At 40.7% G+C, this 15461-nt stretch overlaps 1 protein-coding gene across 2 annotated transcripts in view; it reads right to left on the bottom strand.

Annotated features, from left to right (window-relative positions):
* The window catches only part of hacl1 (2-hydroxyacyl-CoA lyase 1), a 75474-nt gene that overhangs the window by 52304 nt on the left and 7709 nt on the right, over nt 1-15461 (bottom strand). For both annotated transcript variants that reach the window (XM_078427912.1, XM_078427918.1), the window contains 4 exons: nt 15229-15306; nt 11968-12062; nt 10608-10720; nt 8373-8508 (listed from right to left, as the gene is read on the bottom strand). In XM_078427912.1, the coding sequence (XP_078284038.1) occupies nt 8373-8508; nt 10608-10720; nt 11968-12062; nt 15229-15306 (422 nt within the window). The remainder of the gene's footprint in view (nt 1-8372; nt 8509-10607; nt 10721-11967; nt 12063-15228; nt 15307-15461) is intronic.

The raw sequence follows: 15461 nt of genomic DNA, 5'->3' as shown, positions 1-15461 counted from the left end.
CAGCAGGTTGAGCAGCAACTGTGGTGGGGGGGGGGGGGGGAGGGGGGCAAAAGTAATTGAAGATATTTTGAGTCGAAACCCTCCATCAAGACAGAGAGAAGGGAGATAGCCAGTATAAAGAGAATTGGTGTGGTGAGACAGGAGCCAATGGTGACTGGTGGACCGAGGATGAGGTGAAGGTTGATGGACAATGAAGCCAGGTGGAGGAGGGAGGGGAGGAGTTGGGAGATAGAGGCTGGTGGGTGATAGATGTAGACAGACAAAGGAAAAAAGGCAAATGGTGGCGGGGAGGAGAGGTCGAGGGTGCAGTCAGCTGCTGAAGGGAGATAAGCAAGAACACAAAGGCTGCCATAGATTTTAAATATTGGCCAAAGCATCAATTACATTACTTTATTTATTGCTTAGATCTGGAATTCTTTGCCTGTAGGGATGGTGGCAACAGAATCACTGAAGGATTTTAATAAGGAAATGGATGGGCACCAGAGAGAAGGCAGGGGAAGTGGAATGAGGGAATTACTCAAGCTGACGTCAGAGACTTGCTGTTAATGGTGATCTAAATTTAACATATATGGACAAAACAATTCAAATTTTTCCAGATTAATAATATACAAAAAGACATGGTGTGCCACAATAATCATTTGGAAACACAAAATAACCTTACTTAAAATGCAATTTCACCATCAGAATCTTATAAATGTTGAAGAATTTAATCTAAATTGTCTTTCTAAATAAAAACTGTGCCGATAATTGCTAACATCAGGAGGATGGTTTGGACGGACTGAACTGAGCTCAGCATCATAAAGCAACTAATTTAACATGGATTCAATAGGGGAACAAAAGATGAACAGTGATGTGCTGCTGAAAGTACGATTCATCCATAATCAATTGCTGCACATGGTCTGATCAGTGAATCCTACACAGCAACAGTCGACCCCTCTGTGGCCCAATATATTGTATGATGTGGCACAGAATATAAAGGCTTCAGGTCTGTTCAGAATGAGTCAGTGATGAGAATATACAATTACCCTCACCACCTCCGGCCATGGAGGGAAACAGAAACCTGGACCAGGACATAAATCTTGATTCACTGACTGCCACAGAGATCAAGACCAGTCTCGGAATCAGGTTCTGCATTGACATCTGTAATTCCAGCACACACAAGTGATCATTCAAACTAAAAGCTAAGTGCTGAGAAATGTTGTCTTTTTAAATATCCTTGGAATCACCGCAGTCCATCTTTGGAATTTGCAATGTTGCTCAAAGAATGAACAAATCTGAATGATGATGTGGTTTGGGTAGTGTTTTTGCCCAAGCTGCAGATCAAGTCATATTACTGGGTATATCCGTGCCTCATGACTCCTTTGCTGTTCGATAAGATTATGACTGATCTTTTAGCTCAGTCTCACGACCTGGCATTATTTCTTTATTCTTTGATGGCCTTCATATCTAAAAATTAATCAATCTCGGTCCTGAATATATTCATGAACTGAGACTCAACACCCCTTTTCAGTACAGAATTCCACAGATTCACCTCCCTTTTGTTGGAGAAATTTCTTCTCGTTTAGACTTTAGAGATGCACATCAGTCCTCCTCGATAACCATCAGCACAGCAGCAAAGCAAGGCTGCGTGCTCAGTCCCCTGCCCTACTCTACTGTACTGCTCGACTGTAGAAAGCATTTTATCGGGATGCATCACAGCATGGTTTGGGAACAGCTCCATCCAAGACCCCCAAAAACTGCAACGAATTGTGGACGCAGCCCAGACCATCACACAAACCGATGTCCCTTCCATTGACTCCATCTTTCTCTTCATGCTGCCACGACAAGGCCACGAGCATAATCAAGACCAAGTCTCACCCCGGCCACTACCTCCTCTCCTCTCCCATCCGGCAAGAGGTACAGAAGTGAAAACACAAACTTTCAGATTCAGGGACAGTTTCTTCCCAGCTGTTATCAGGCAACTGAAAAACCCTATCAACAACTAGAGAGCAGTCCTGAGTCCATCTATTTCATTGGAGACTGGATGATTTTTAATCAGACTTTACTGGACTTTATCTTGCACTAAACGTTATTCCCTTTATCCTATATCTGCACACTATGAATGGCTCGATTGTTATCATGTACAGTCTTTCCACTGTCTGGATAGCATACAACAAAAAGCTTTTCATTATACCTTGGTACACGTGACAATAAACTAAACCACTCACTCTATACCTATGGTTGTGTAGCAGTTCCAACTCCATCTTTAACTCTGCTGAAGACACCACCATTGTTGGACGAATTACAGTTAATGATGAGTTAGAGTATAGGAGGAAGAATGCAAATCTAATTGAATGATGCCAGAACAGCAATCTTGCTCCCATTGTTAGCAAGACCAAGGAGCTGATTGTTGACATTAGAATGGTAAAGCCAAGGATCCACAAACCTGTCTTCATTGACAAGTTGCCAATGGAGAGGATCAATAACTTCAAGTTCTTGGGTGTGCATATCTTTGAAGATCTCTCCTGGGTTTAACACATTGATGCAAACATAAGGAAGCCCATCAACACCTTTTCTTCCTTAGAAGATTAAGGAGATTCAGTATGTCAATGAATACTCTCTTGAACCTCTACTGTTTATCTTAGTTTCGTGACTTTCTGAGTTATTCCAGCACTTTGTGCCTATCTTCAGTATAAACCAGCATCTGCAGTTCCTTTCTACACATTAGGACCTTAATTTATGGGCCAGTCTTATCCACATCTAAGTGTGAGTTGTTGGATTTGGGAAGTTCAAATGCAAAAGCAAAGTATACAATATATTAGTTTAGTTTACTGTCAAGTGTACCGAGGTACAGTGAAAAGCTTTTGTTGCATGCCAACCAGTCAGCAGAAAGACAATACATTATACCATCAGAGGGATTTTGGAGTGCAAGTCCATTGCTCCCTGAAAATGGTAACACAAGTGGAGAGGGTGATAAAGAGAGCATACAACACATTTGCCTTCATCATTTGAAACATTGAGCACAAAATGTTGGGAGATCTTATGGCAGCTGTTGATAAATTTCCATAGGGTAGGATGCTGTGGAAGGTTCGATCATGTGGGATGCAGGGAGAGCTAGCCAGCTGGATACAGAATTGGCTTCATGATAAAAAGCAGAGGGTAATGGTGGAAGGGTGTTTTTCGAACTGGAGGCCTGCCTCCAAGTGGTGTGTCTCACGGATTGGTGGAGGTCCAATGTGCAAGGCATGATAAGTAAGTTTGCAGATGGCATTAAAGTAGGTGGTATCACAGACAGTGAAGCTGGTTAACAAAAATTACAGCAGGATCTTGATCAGTTGAGCAAGTGGGCTGAGGAATGGCTAATGGAGTTTAATGCAGATAGTGTGAGGTGTTGCATTTTGGAAACTCAAACCAGGGCAGGACCTTTAGAGTGAATGGTAGGAGTGTTGTTGAGCAGGGGGATCTTGGAGTACAAGTACATAGTTCCCCCAAAAATTGCGTCACAGGTAGATGGGGTGGTAATAAAGGTCTTTGGTACATTGGTCTTCATCATTCAGTGCACTGAGTAGAGAAGTTGGGACACGCTGTTACAGTGTACAAGATGTTGGTGAGGTCACATTTAGAGTACTGTGCTCAGTTTTGGTCACCCTGCTATAGGAAGGATGTCAAGAAGCTGGAAAGAGTGCAGAGAAGAATTACAAGGATGTTGCCAGGACTTGAGGGACTGAGCTATCGGAAGATAAGGGTTAAGATATGCATGCATTTAAATGGGCAAGGGCTGAGTAGGGATAGTCATCATGGTTTTGTACATGGGAGAATGTGTCTCACAAACTTGATTGATTTTTTTGAAGATGTGACCAAAAAGATTGATGAGGGCAGAGCTTGTACAGATGTTGTATCTTCAAGCAAAGCATTTGACAAGGTTCCACATGGTAGGCTGCTCTGGAAGGTTGGATCGCAAGGGATCCAAGGACAGATAGCTGAATAGATAGAAAGTTGGCTTCATGGAAGGAAGCAGAGGGTGATGGTGGAAGGGGACAGGAGACATGTGACTAGTGAGGTACCTCAGGGTTCGGTGCTGGGTCCATTACTGTTTGTCATCTATATCAATGATTTGGATGAGAACGTGCATGGCAAGATTAGCAAGTTCGCAGATGATACAAAAGTGGGTGTTATTGCTGATAGTGAAGATGGATGTCAAAAATTGCAGCAGGATCTTGATCAGTTGGCCAGGTGGGCTTTGGAATGGTTGATGGAATTTTATACAGAGAAATGTGAAGTGTTGCACAGTGAATGGTGGGGCACTGCGGAGTGTTGTAAAGCAGACGGATCTAGGAGTGCAGTTACATAGTTCCTTGAAGGTGGCATCACAGATAGATAGGGTGGTTAAAAAGGCTTTTAGCACATTGGCCTTCATCGATCAGAATGTGTATAGGTGCTGGGAGATCATGTTGCAGGATGTTGGTGAGGTCGCATTTAAAGTATTGTGTTCAGTTCTGGGCACCATGTTACAGGAAAGAGGTTGTTAAGTTGGAAAAGGTACAGAGAAAATTTACGAGGATGTTGCCAGAGCTTGAGGGTCTTAGCTATAGGGAGAGGTTGAGCAGGCTGGGACTCATTGGAGCGCAGGAGGATGAGGGAAAATCTTATAGAGGTGTATAAAATCATGAGAGGGTTAGATCAGGTGGACACACAGTCTCTTGCCCAGAGTAGGGGATTCAAGAACCAGAGGACATAGGTTTAAGGTGAAGGGAGAAAGATTTAATAAGAATCTGAGGGGTAGCTTTTTCACACAAAAGGTGGCGGGTGTATGGAACGAGCTGCCAGAGGAGGTTGTTGAGACAGGGACTATTTGCAATGTTTAAGAAACAATTAGAGAGGTGCATGAATAGAATAGGTTTGGAAGGATATGGGCTAAAAGTAGGAGGGTGGGACCAGTGTAGATGGGACATGTTGGTCAGTGTGGGCAAGTTGGGTCAAAGGGCTTGTTTCCACACTGTGTGACTCAATGGCCACTGTGCCACCACTGGTCCTGGGGATTTATTGCCTAATGGCCCCATTAATTTCACCAACACAATACTCAGGGTAATTTTGGCAAAGACAGATTTGTTTAAAATATTTGTTTCATTTCTTTGCTATTTCCTTATTTCCCAATACAATTTGTCCTGTCTGTAAGGAACCCATGTTAACAGTTGCAAAGGAAAGACACAAAGTGCTGGAGTAACTCAGCAGGTCAGGCAGCATCTATGGATAACATGGATAGGTCGAGACCCTTCTTCAGACTCCGAACTATCAGAATCTTAACCTTTGCTGATCTTGCCTTCTTACATCTCCTTGCAATTAGTTTTTAATGGTTTCTGCAAGCCTATTCTTGCATTACAACTTCCTTTTCCAATCAATATCTTCGCCCTCATATTCTACATTCGGAAATGTTCCCAATCCTCTTGCTTGCTACCTTTTGTGGCAACATTTTAAACTTGTTCTTTTGTGGCTACAACAGTTTTCATGCTTGGGTTTGTTTTCTCCTAGAAGGGTTATATATTTTGTCTAAACTACATACAAAACATTAACTCTTACCCATTGCTTGTTTATTTACATCTTAATGCAAAGTAAATTTCACAATCTACCAGAGGCAGTTCGCACCTCATTCATTGAGGTTTTCTTTATTTAGATTTAAGGGAATTGTTTCAAATTGGATTAAATCACTTTCAAGACATACGAAATTCTATCAAACTATGATTCACCTTTCCTTAAGGCCCCTTAACTACCAGACCGTTAAATAACCCTTTCTTATTTCACAATACCAAATCACACATAGCCTGTTCCCTCATGCGCAAAGCTAATGCGAGTTATGTTTGTGCCTTAATGTTCTATGTTTGACAAACAGGGGAGTATATAATTAGATCAGATGAATTGCTGTAGCCTTGACTTCAGGCAGTTAATCAAGAACTGCCATCTTCTCCACTAAATGACTATTAGGGAACAGACATTTTTTTTAAAAGCTAATGCAAATGCTCAGGAGGCTACACCATCTAGTCCTGATGATAGCTGTCCGTACACATATATCAATGTGAGAGTCTACAGATAGTGATATGGTAAATAGTTACATCTTCAGTACTTAAAATGAATTATTGCCAAGGAATATCAATGCATATATTTTTCAAAAGACAACCTTGACTGCAGAGCTGCCCCGCTAAAAAGTGCTTTTATGAAATTAAGTAATGATCATACTCTGGATGTGAGAATGCGTGCGAGGCATGCATTGCACTTTGCTCAGTACAACAATGATTATTACTCTGAACAAGTCGTGTTACCATACAAATATTACACTTTCCCTTATTAATGCCAACAATCAAATCTAAGGTTCTGATGTATTACAAATTCAAAATTTCTTTTAACACAAAATAAAGCAACCAACATTTTAACATTAGAAACATTTTAACATTTGTGAAAACTTCAGTTTACAGCAAAATCAGCCCAGGGGGCCTGACCGAAGATCAAAGTTTGATGAATAAAAATCCATGAGAACTCAAGATTGTAAAATCCATTTTAGAAAATTCAAATATTGATATTTCCACAAAAAACCGCAACATTTTCTCTTCAAGAGTCCAATATTCAAAATTCAAATTGACTAACCAGGTGAATATTGTGAATATTATTACAGCAACTATTACTTATCAACAGCAAACACACGGAGGCGAATTATAGAATGGATATAGCCAGTACAAGGTCATTTAGCCACCTGGGTGAGTAAGTCAATTGGGTAGAAATTGGCTTGAAGGTTGGAAATTTATATTATCAATTTGGATGTCAATGTAGGTGGCATAGTTGGCAAGTTACAGGATGACTAACATTGGTGGTATGATGAACAGTGAAGATGGTTATCTACAATTATAATGGAATATTGATTAAGCATGCCAATGGACCGTGAAATGGCAGATAATAGTTTAATTCTGACAAATGCAGGGTGTTGCAGTTTTTTTTAGTTTAGTGATACAATGTGGAAACAGGCCCTTCGGCCCACTGAGTCCTCGCCAACCAACAATCACCTGTATGCTAATTCAATTCTACACACAAGGGACAATTTACAGAAGCCAACTAACCTACAAACATGCACGTCTTTGGAATGTGGGAAGAAATCGGAGCATCTGGAGAAAACCCATGTGGTTACAGGGAGGACATACAAACTCCATACAGACAACACTCGTAGTCAGGATTGAACCTCGATCTCGGGCACTGTAAGGCAGCAACTCTACTGCTGCGCCACTGTGCCGCCCTAAGAAAGACAAACCAGGGCAGGACTTGCACAGTAAATGGTAGGGCCCTAGAACAAGCTGACAGAGGAAGTGATAGAGGCAATTACGACATTTAAAAACAGAAAATGAGGGATAGGAAAGGCTTGGAGGAATATGGGTGAGATGCAGGCAAGTGAAACCAGCTCTATTAGAGAACTTAGAAAGACACAAAAAGCTAGAAAAACTCAGCGGGTCAGGCAGCATCTCTGGAGAAAAGGAATAGGTGATGTTTCGGGTGGAGACCCTTTCTTCAGATTGAGAGTCAGGGAAATGGGAATCGAGAGATATTGAAGGTAAATAGAACAAATGTATGAAAGATATGCAAAAAGCAACGATGATCAAGGGAAGGTGGACCCCACAATGGTCCATTGTTGGCTGTGAGATAGATGCTAACTACTTATACAAACAGTGAAACTCAACAGGACGACAGTGAAACTAGTATGGTAACTAGGGTGGGGGAGGGACGGAGAGAGAGGGTATGCAAGGGTTAATTGAAGATAGAGATATCAATACTCAGAACAGGACAAGTTAGACAACTTGGTCAACATGGACGGGTTGGGCCGAAGTGCCTGTGTAACTCTGTGACTCGATGAGAAGTTTGAAGAATCGCTGAACCATGATGTTATTCTTAACATTAGCACTTTTGACTTTGTGCAACAGCAAACTATCTGCTGCATTCCCGCCATCTGGCAAAGTTAACTGAGAAGCAAGCCTTGGGAGCAGCTGAAGTCTCCCTACTGTAATTCTGAAATGTGGCAGAGGGAAATTGCAGACTCAAATTCACAGCCTCTACAAAAGATAGCAATAGTCTGGCATGCTTGGTGTGGGCATATGGCAAGGGCATATGTTCAGTGAATGTGATATGAATGGATCAATTAAGGCTAAAGTAATTTAATGGCAACGAGCCTGGTAGCAAAGGCACAAGATGGCAAATATTAGTGTATAAAGTGTGCAATTTGGATGAGACCTTCTATGCACAGCAAATGGAAATTGAACTGAAGCCTAAATTAGAGGTTTTATGCTTTGCTCAATGTTCAGAATGTGCCTCGAGTTGCTTTTGAAAGTCATAAACATATCAGCTTTGTTTCAGATACTGACCTGGATCTGGCTGCAGAGACACAGTGTAGATGGTCATCAGGCACCACACCTTTCCCCATTGGAGTGGGCAGAAATGGCAATCCACAGTCATCAACAAGCTTCCTAATACATTCCTCAGCACGAGAGTAGGCTGCACCTTTAAGAAATTAAAGAAATTGTTGCATCCGTGAGCAAATGCTACCAATATAACCAAGGTAAGAAAAACTGGAGCTATGCAATTCTTCTGTGCTCTGGAAGGCTGTGGATAGCTCACTGGTGGTGCAGATTGTTGTTTGTGCATCAAAAGCTGCAAAAACAGCATTAGGCACAAAATCATGGTTCACAGTAGATCATAGATTTTATGCACAAAAACTGAATCTTTCCTTTGCATGCCCTGCAGGACACAGGAAAAGGTGGGGCAGCTTGCATGTTCAGGGGTTTCAGGGAATGAGAACATGGGATGAGAACCGTGAGGGTCTGTGAGAAGGGATGTTGGAGTTAGATAGGGAACAATGACGGCACCTAAACCGGACGATTCCTTGCGTGCTGGTCCCAGAAGCAGATCTGCAATCAATGTTGGGCGAGTCCAGAACCAGGGGCCACAGCCTTAGAATAAAGGGGAGCTCATTTAAAACTGAGGTGAGAAATTCCTTCTCTCTTTTTCACCCAGAGAGTTGTGAATTTGTGGAATTCTCTGCCACAGAGGGCAGTGAAGGCCAAATCACTGGATGAATTTAAGAGAGAGTTAGATAGAGCTCTGAGGGCTTGTGGAATCAAGGGATATGGGGAGAAGTTGGGCACAGGTTACTGATTGTGGATGATCAGCCATGATCACAATGAATGGCGGTGCTGGCTCGAAGGGCCGAATGGCCTCCTCCTGCACCTATTTTCTATTTTCTATGTCTATGTCACCCATTCCTTCTCTCCCAAGATGCTGCCTGACCCGCTGAGTTACTCCAGCATGTTGTGTCTACCTTCGATTTAAACCTGCATCTGCAGTTCTACACCAACCCCTTGATGGGTGAGGTGGGGCCAGGATCAGGCTTAAGGAAGTGACTGGCGAGCATCTAGCTCACAATTATGAGGTAGCGTGCTGGAGATGTAATGGGGAGTGGGATGTCTAGGGAGGCATGACCAGGAAGGTGGGGATTAGAGGAGCTTGAAGGAGAACGGTGCAAGGAACCTTTTTACCTAACGTCTTTTCCTTATGCCAGTCGACTTCCTGGTCCTAAGGTGCTCATCCACTGAAACCTCAGTCACTTGCCCTGCCTCATTTCCCAAGAGGAGGTCTCTCTCTAATACCAAAAACGTACCTGGACACATTTAACAAATTCTGCCCCATCTAATCCCTTAGCACAATATTGGGGACATTAAAATCAATTGCTATCACAACCCTAATATTCCTACACCTATCTGTGGTTTGCCGACATATCTGCTTCTGTAAGCCCTAACCTTCTAGTATGGGGTCAAGTATTATTTAGCTCTGCAAGACTGGGCTGTTGCTAGCAACATTCAGTCATCACCTTGCCATTGCAGAAAAGGCATGTAGACAACTCCACCATCCATCTACAACATGCTGATATCATCCACAAATTCCAACAAATCAAAGAAAATGGATATGTTTATCTAGATCTATCCGTGTTCTGCCATCGTTTGACATATCAATCTGAGTGGTAGATTTTTCACAAAAAGGGTGGTGGGTGTAAGGAACAAGCTGCCAGAGGAGGTAGTTGAGGCAAATACTCTTGCAGTGTTGAAGAAACAATTAGACAGGTACATGGTTAGACCAGGTTAGAGGGAATATGGGCCAAATGCAGATAGGTGGTATTAGTGTAGACGGAACATGGTGGCCGGTGTGGGCAAGTTGGGTCGAAGGGCCTGTTTGTGTTCTGTATGCCTCTAACTTCCAGCACGTGCCTGGAATCCCCCATGTCTTTAAACATATATGCACAGAGCAACAGAAATAATGTTGTTGATTTCATAGTCCTTGCTGCAAGTCTCTGCACACTGCAGTGTACAACCCAGAATGCTGCTGCCACCTACTGCTCAGAAGGGTAGTTACCTTACACCAATTTTGCTGGGCGTTTTGAACTTTCTCAAGGTTCATAACAGGAAGGTATTAGTTTCATACAAATTCTTCCCAAATACCAACAAATCTGATTTCTCTCATGTGATATGCTTCAACATTGTGAAATGTCAGCTAGAGGACTCCAAATCTTGTCATTTAAAGACTACTTCTTTGATAGCCATCCATACCTTTTCCAACAACAACAAGAGGCCTCTTGGCATTTTTTATGATCAAAGCTGCCTCCGTCACTGCTGAGGGATCCGCTGTGCCCAATGGAGGAATGGAACAACATGGAACTGTTCTAAGAGAGAAAGACAATTTGATGGATTATTCTGTCTCTGATCATCTGGAAACATGTGATATGCTTCAATATCAATACTGCATTCACTATACAATAGTTTCATTGATGCACGGTTTATCGTAAAATCAATTACATTCACCAACATAACTAATAATCATTTACATCCATGTGATTAACTAGAGTCAATCTACTTTTCCGTAAAAGCCAAAATAAAACTTCTTATGTTCAGGACTGCTTTGTAAAACAGTGGATTAAATAAATGTAGGTAACTCTAACTTGGAAAAATACATTTTAAAACTGCAAAACATGCTCCAATGGGAACTGCACCTTCAGCAGCTAATAATTCCTGATATCTCACGGCTGGCAAGTTTACTATAACAAAATGATGAAGAAGAGTAAAAGGTTGAAGTCAATATTATACTGGAAATCTGCAGATATTCATTTTGACTTAAGTAGTTGAGCTTTATTTGCAAATTCCCAGAAGATGATAGGCCGTTAAATGATTGTTCTTTGCTGCTACTCAAGCCCTGTCCGTTTTTCTGATTCTCAGAAGCTTTAAAAACTGCTGCAGTGAAAGACGCTGATGTGGCTCTGCAATCTCCTCGAGTGTTAATGTGACTCATCGTGGCATCCTTGCCCACAGGACCAGAAATTATCAATCCACTGCATCATGAAAACCAAATCAATGTTCAACGATTTCCTCTGTATTGGATGAAAAATCACAGCCAGAGAACCAGTTAACAAGAGCAAACATTACAAAGCACAGTCCTAAATCGGCACTTTGTCCTGCTGATGTTCCATCCTGCCCTGGCCCCATCCATTAGAAGATAGAATCAATTTTAATAGAATCGATCTTCCTCCAGGTGGGCATAATGCATTGTGTCTGCATTACCTTCTGCAAATTAAAATAAGTTTGTTTTCTACTTTATAGAATCAAGGATCTGCAGATGCTCGCTTATACGAAAGGACACAAAGTGCTGGAGTAAGTCAGCAGGTCAAGCAGCATCTCTGGAGAACATAGATAGGTGAAGCTTTGGGTCGGGACCCTTTATCAGACTGATCTTCTACTTTTCCAGTTGTGATAAAAAATTAGCAACCAGAATTGTTAACTGTTTTCCTTTTCATGCAGAGGCTGCCCGACTTGCTCAGTATCTCCAACAATTTCTGTTCAACAAACAGAATCACTGATTAAATTAAATTTCGAAAATCAATGACCAATGATGAGTCATCTTGGTACGCACACTTACCTCAGTGATGCAGTGTGGATTTTTGAAGTCACCATATCTCCAGGGATATCAACATAACAAGCTCCAGGACGTCCATATATGCTACTTCTAACTGCCTTTAATAAATTGCAATGACATTTGATGGTAAAGAGAAAAAAATAATGATGCGCATATACATAGCACAGATCATGACCACGGAATGCCATGAAACACTTTACAGACAATGAATTACTTCTGAACTGCAGCCACTGCTTTAACGTGGAAAATGTGGTAGTTAATTTGTATAAAGCAATTTCCCACAAGCAGCACGAAGCAGATAATCTGCTGATTAAAAAATATTGAAGGGGGAGGGCGACTAGGTCAGGATGTCTATGTGTTAACGTGTGGACATTAACTCCACTATGCGGTCTTGATATAGTCTTTCTAATAAACCCACATGACAGGGGCACAGCGCATCTTTTGAAAGGTGCTATGCCCTCAGCCACAGAATTCCCTCAGTACTGCACTAAAGTCATTGTACATATTAGCACAGCATTTTCGCACATAGATGGTTATGTTTAATTTGTGCATGTTTTTTTACAAGTTGAGGCAGGTACAATAATAACATTTATATGTTATTTGGACAGGTACGTGGATAGGAAAGGTTTGGAGGGATATGGGCCAAATGGGACTATCTTAGATGGAGCATCTTGGTCAGCATGGACAAGTTGGGCCGAGAGCCCTGTTTCCATGCAGTATGACACTATGACTCAAAGCGTAATGAATTCTGCTTCCTGTAGCTGAAGACATTGTGTGTGTTTAATGAAAAACCCTGATAAAATTGCTTATCATTACCGAGATACATACCCAGCTTGTTTCGGACCACATAAACACATATTTCTTTTGCTCAGGACAGTATCAAAATATCCACCACAAAGCAAAATTCTTGTTCGCAAGCAAGAATTGCAGGAATTCCTCCGCTGGTAAATGTGGGAAAAGGAACATCTTCCCCCCTCTTACTTTAATAAAAATGATTAATAATCATAGGAGATGACCTTTAAGAATAGCATTTGAAATATTTTCTTAGACAATTTTACTTTAGACGATTAATAACGTTCTGCTCAAAGTATCAACTTTTTTTGTGCAAGCATTCATTCAATTATGTCCATTACTATCAGATGCTCAAATACTAGCCAGAATGGTTATTCTTTCACTGGTCCATATAAAGACCTCCAATATCCACCATACACTAGGCCCAAGGTTGTTGCAAGTTATGCCTTTCCTTCGTGATCTGCTGACAAATGCATTAGGGAGAAGATCACGTGGTGAAGAGAGGATGTGGGCGTGATGGTCAGGACTGAGGAAGGATATTGTTCCGGAGGGGTCAGCAAGATGATCATATGAGTGATAGAAAATGATGGGTGTAGAAGCCATGTGTGTTTATTAGCTATTTTAGCACATTATATTACTTTGTATCCTGTTGTATTATTTTTGAACACCAGGGGGATTGTCCTGAGATGAATGTTGGAGTCTTACGTATATGTACTGGGAGGAGCCATGGTAGGAGTCAGAATTATGAGTATAATTTGCCCAGCACTGACGTAATACTTCAGTGTGACAACAGGAGTCTGCTGAACAAAGGGATTTGGCGGACCATACATGTAACACCAGGAGCTTGCTGAGATAATAGGGTTTTAGTAAGCCAGTAACAGGATACGAAGGAGTGACGGTGATATATTAAGTTCTTACCAAACAGATAGATGACAGTCAGATAAACAAACAAACAAGTTAACGACGGGAGATATATTCATCTGTTTTGTATTATTACTTCAATAAACAACTAATTAGACTGCAACGTCGTGAAGATCTCTCTGTTGTTGTTATTTGCATCAAGAACCATCGCTCCACCTCCTTCGTCCACTGTAAGCTATGGGACTTTATTGGGAAGACTAAAGTTGCCGTTACAATGGGAAAAACAGGTCTGAAGTGGAGGCAATGAATAACAATAAAAATGAAAGGTGGCAGCTACTTGGAGGGAAAGGGACTAGTAAAATCTCTGGCCTCAACCCATATAGGTTAGAGCTTGTTAAAGCTGGCCTCAAACCCGTGTCCATACCCTCACAAGCTTCATATGCAAGGTAGAATATTACACAAGTAACAGTAAAAAAGTGGACACAAGGAACTGCAGATGCCGGTCGACAAACAAAGACACAAAATGCTGGAGTAACTCAGCAGGTCAGGCAGCATCTCTGGAGAACATGGACATTACCACAACAATTTTCTTCCTGTTCCACACATAACAGAAGGTTGAACACCCATTCCAACAATTTTTTTTTTTTTTTTTTTTTTTAATAATTTTTTTATTAGAGGTTAAATACATCAATGTACTTCACATATATCTTGTTACAGTCATTGTACCCCATAATTTTATGGCTTTTAAAGAAAAATAGTAGAAAAAAAGAGAGAAAGAGAGAGAAAAAAAAAAAAAAATAATAATAAAATAAAAAATAAAATAAAAAGAAAAAAAATATATATATATTTTTATCACGCAAAAGGAATCCACCAACTCGATAGTTTTCCGTCCCCCCCCTACCAAGGCCCGAGGTACTCCTCCACCCTATCTTTGTAATAATTCTATAAATGCAGACCACGTCTGATAGAAGCGTTCTGATTTTCCTTCCAGGCGGAGTCTCATATCTTCCAGATGTAGTGTTTCAAACATAGTTGAAATCCACATATTTAATGTTGGTATAGGAGCATTTTTCCAGAATTTTAAGATTAATTTTTTTCCTATTATTAAACCGTAATCAAATAAATTCTTTTGATACGCATTTAATTCCGAACTACCTTCTGTCATTCCGAAAATAATCCATTCTGGCTTTGGTGTCATTTTTATTTTAAACACTTTTGTGAAAATTTCAAAAATTTCAGTCCAAAACTTTTGAATTTTTGTACAAAAGATGAATGAATGCGCTATAGTAGCTTCTTGACAATGGCATTTATCACAAATTGGTGAAACGTTAGGGAAAAATTTATTTAATTTAGTTTTTGAGTAGTATAATCTATGTATGTAATCTATGTATGATTTTAAATTGTATTAAAGTATGTCTTACGTTAATTGAGCATTTATGCACATTTAATAAGTATTGTTTCCACCTTTCAGTGGAAATTTTTATGCTTAGTTCGTTTTCCCACTCACCTCTAATACCTTCCGTTGTTGGTATTACTGCAATTTTTTTTAAACGGCAGATTGTTCAATGAACAGAATATCTTACCTACCATCACCTTTGAATTCCAAATTACCTTTTCAATAATGACAGGCACAACTTCCAAGCTGCTTGGTCTAGCTGAGAATTTGCTGTAAAGTCTGCATGCCTCAACCTGCCAAAATAAATGTGAAGCCAGTTAATAAAGAGTGGTTTGCAAAGGTAGAGCAAAACCTTGTCATGATGCAGGTTTCAGAGTTTGAAGATAGATAATACATGTCATAGGTACATGGAAGAAGATTTTTCTCCAATTACTTAGACTACAGAATG

The sequence above is a fragment of the Rhinoraja longicauda genome, chromosome 2 (genome assembly GCF_053455715.1).
Source record: "Rhinoraja longicauda isolate Sanriku21f chromosome 2, sRhiLon1.1, whole genome shotgun sequence".
Taxonomy (NCBI): domain Eukaryota; kingdom Metazoa; phylum Chordata; class Chondrichthyes; order Rajiformes; family Arhynchobatidae; genus Rhinoraja; species Rhinoraja longicauda.
The sequence above is the reverse complement of the archived record's forward strand: the minus strand, read 5'-3'. Positions and strand labels throughout refer to the sequence as shown.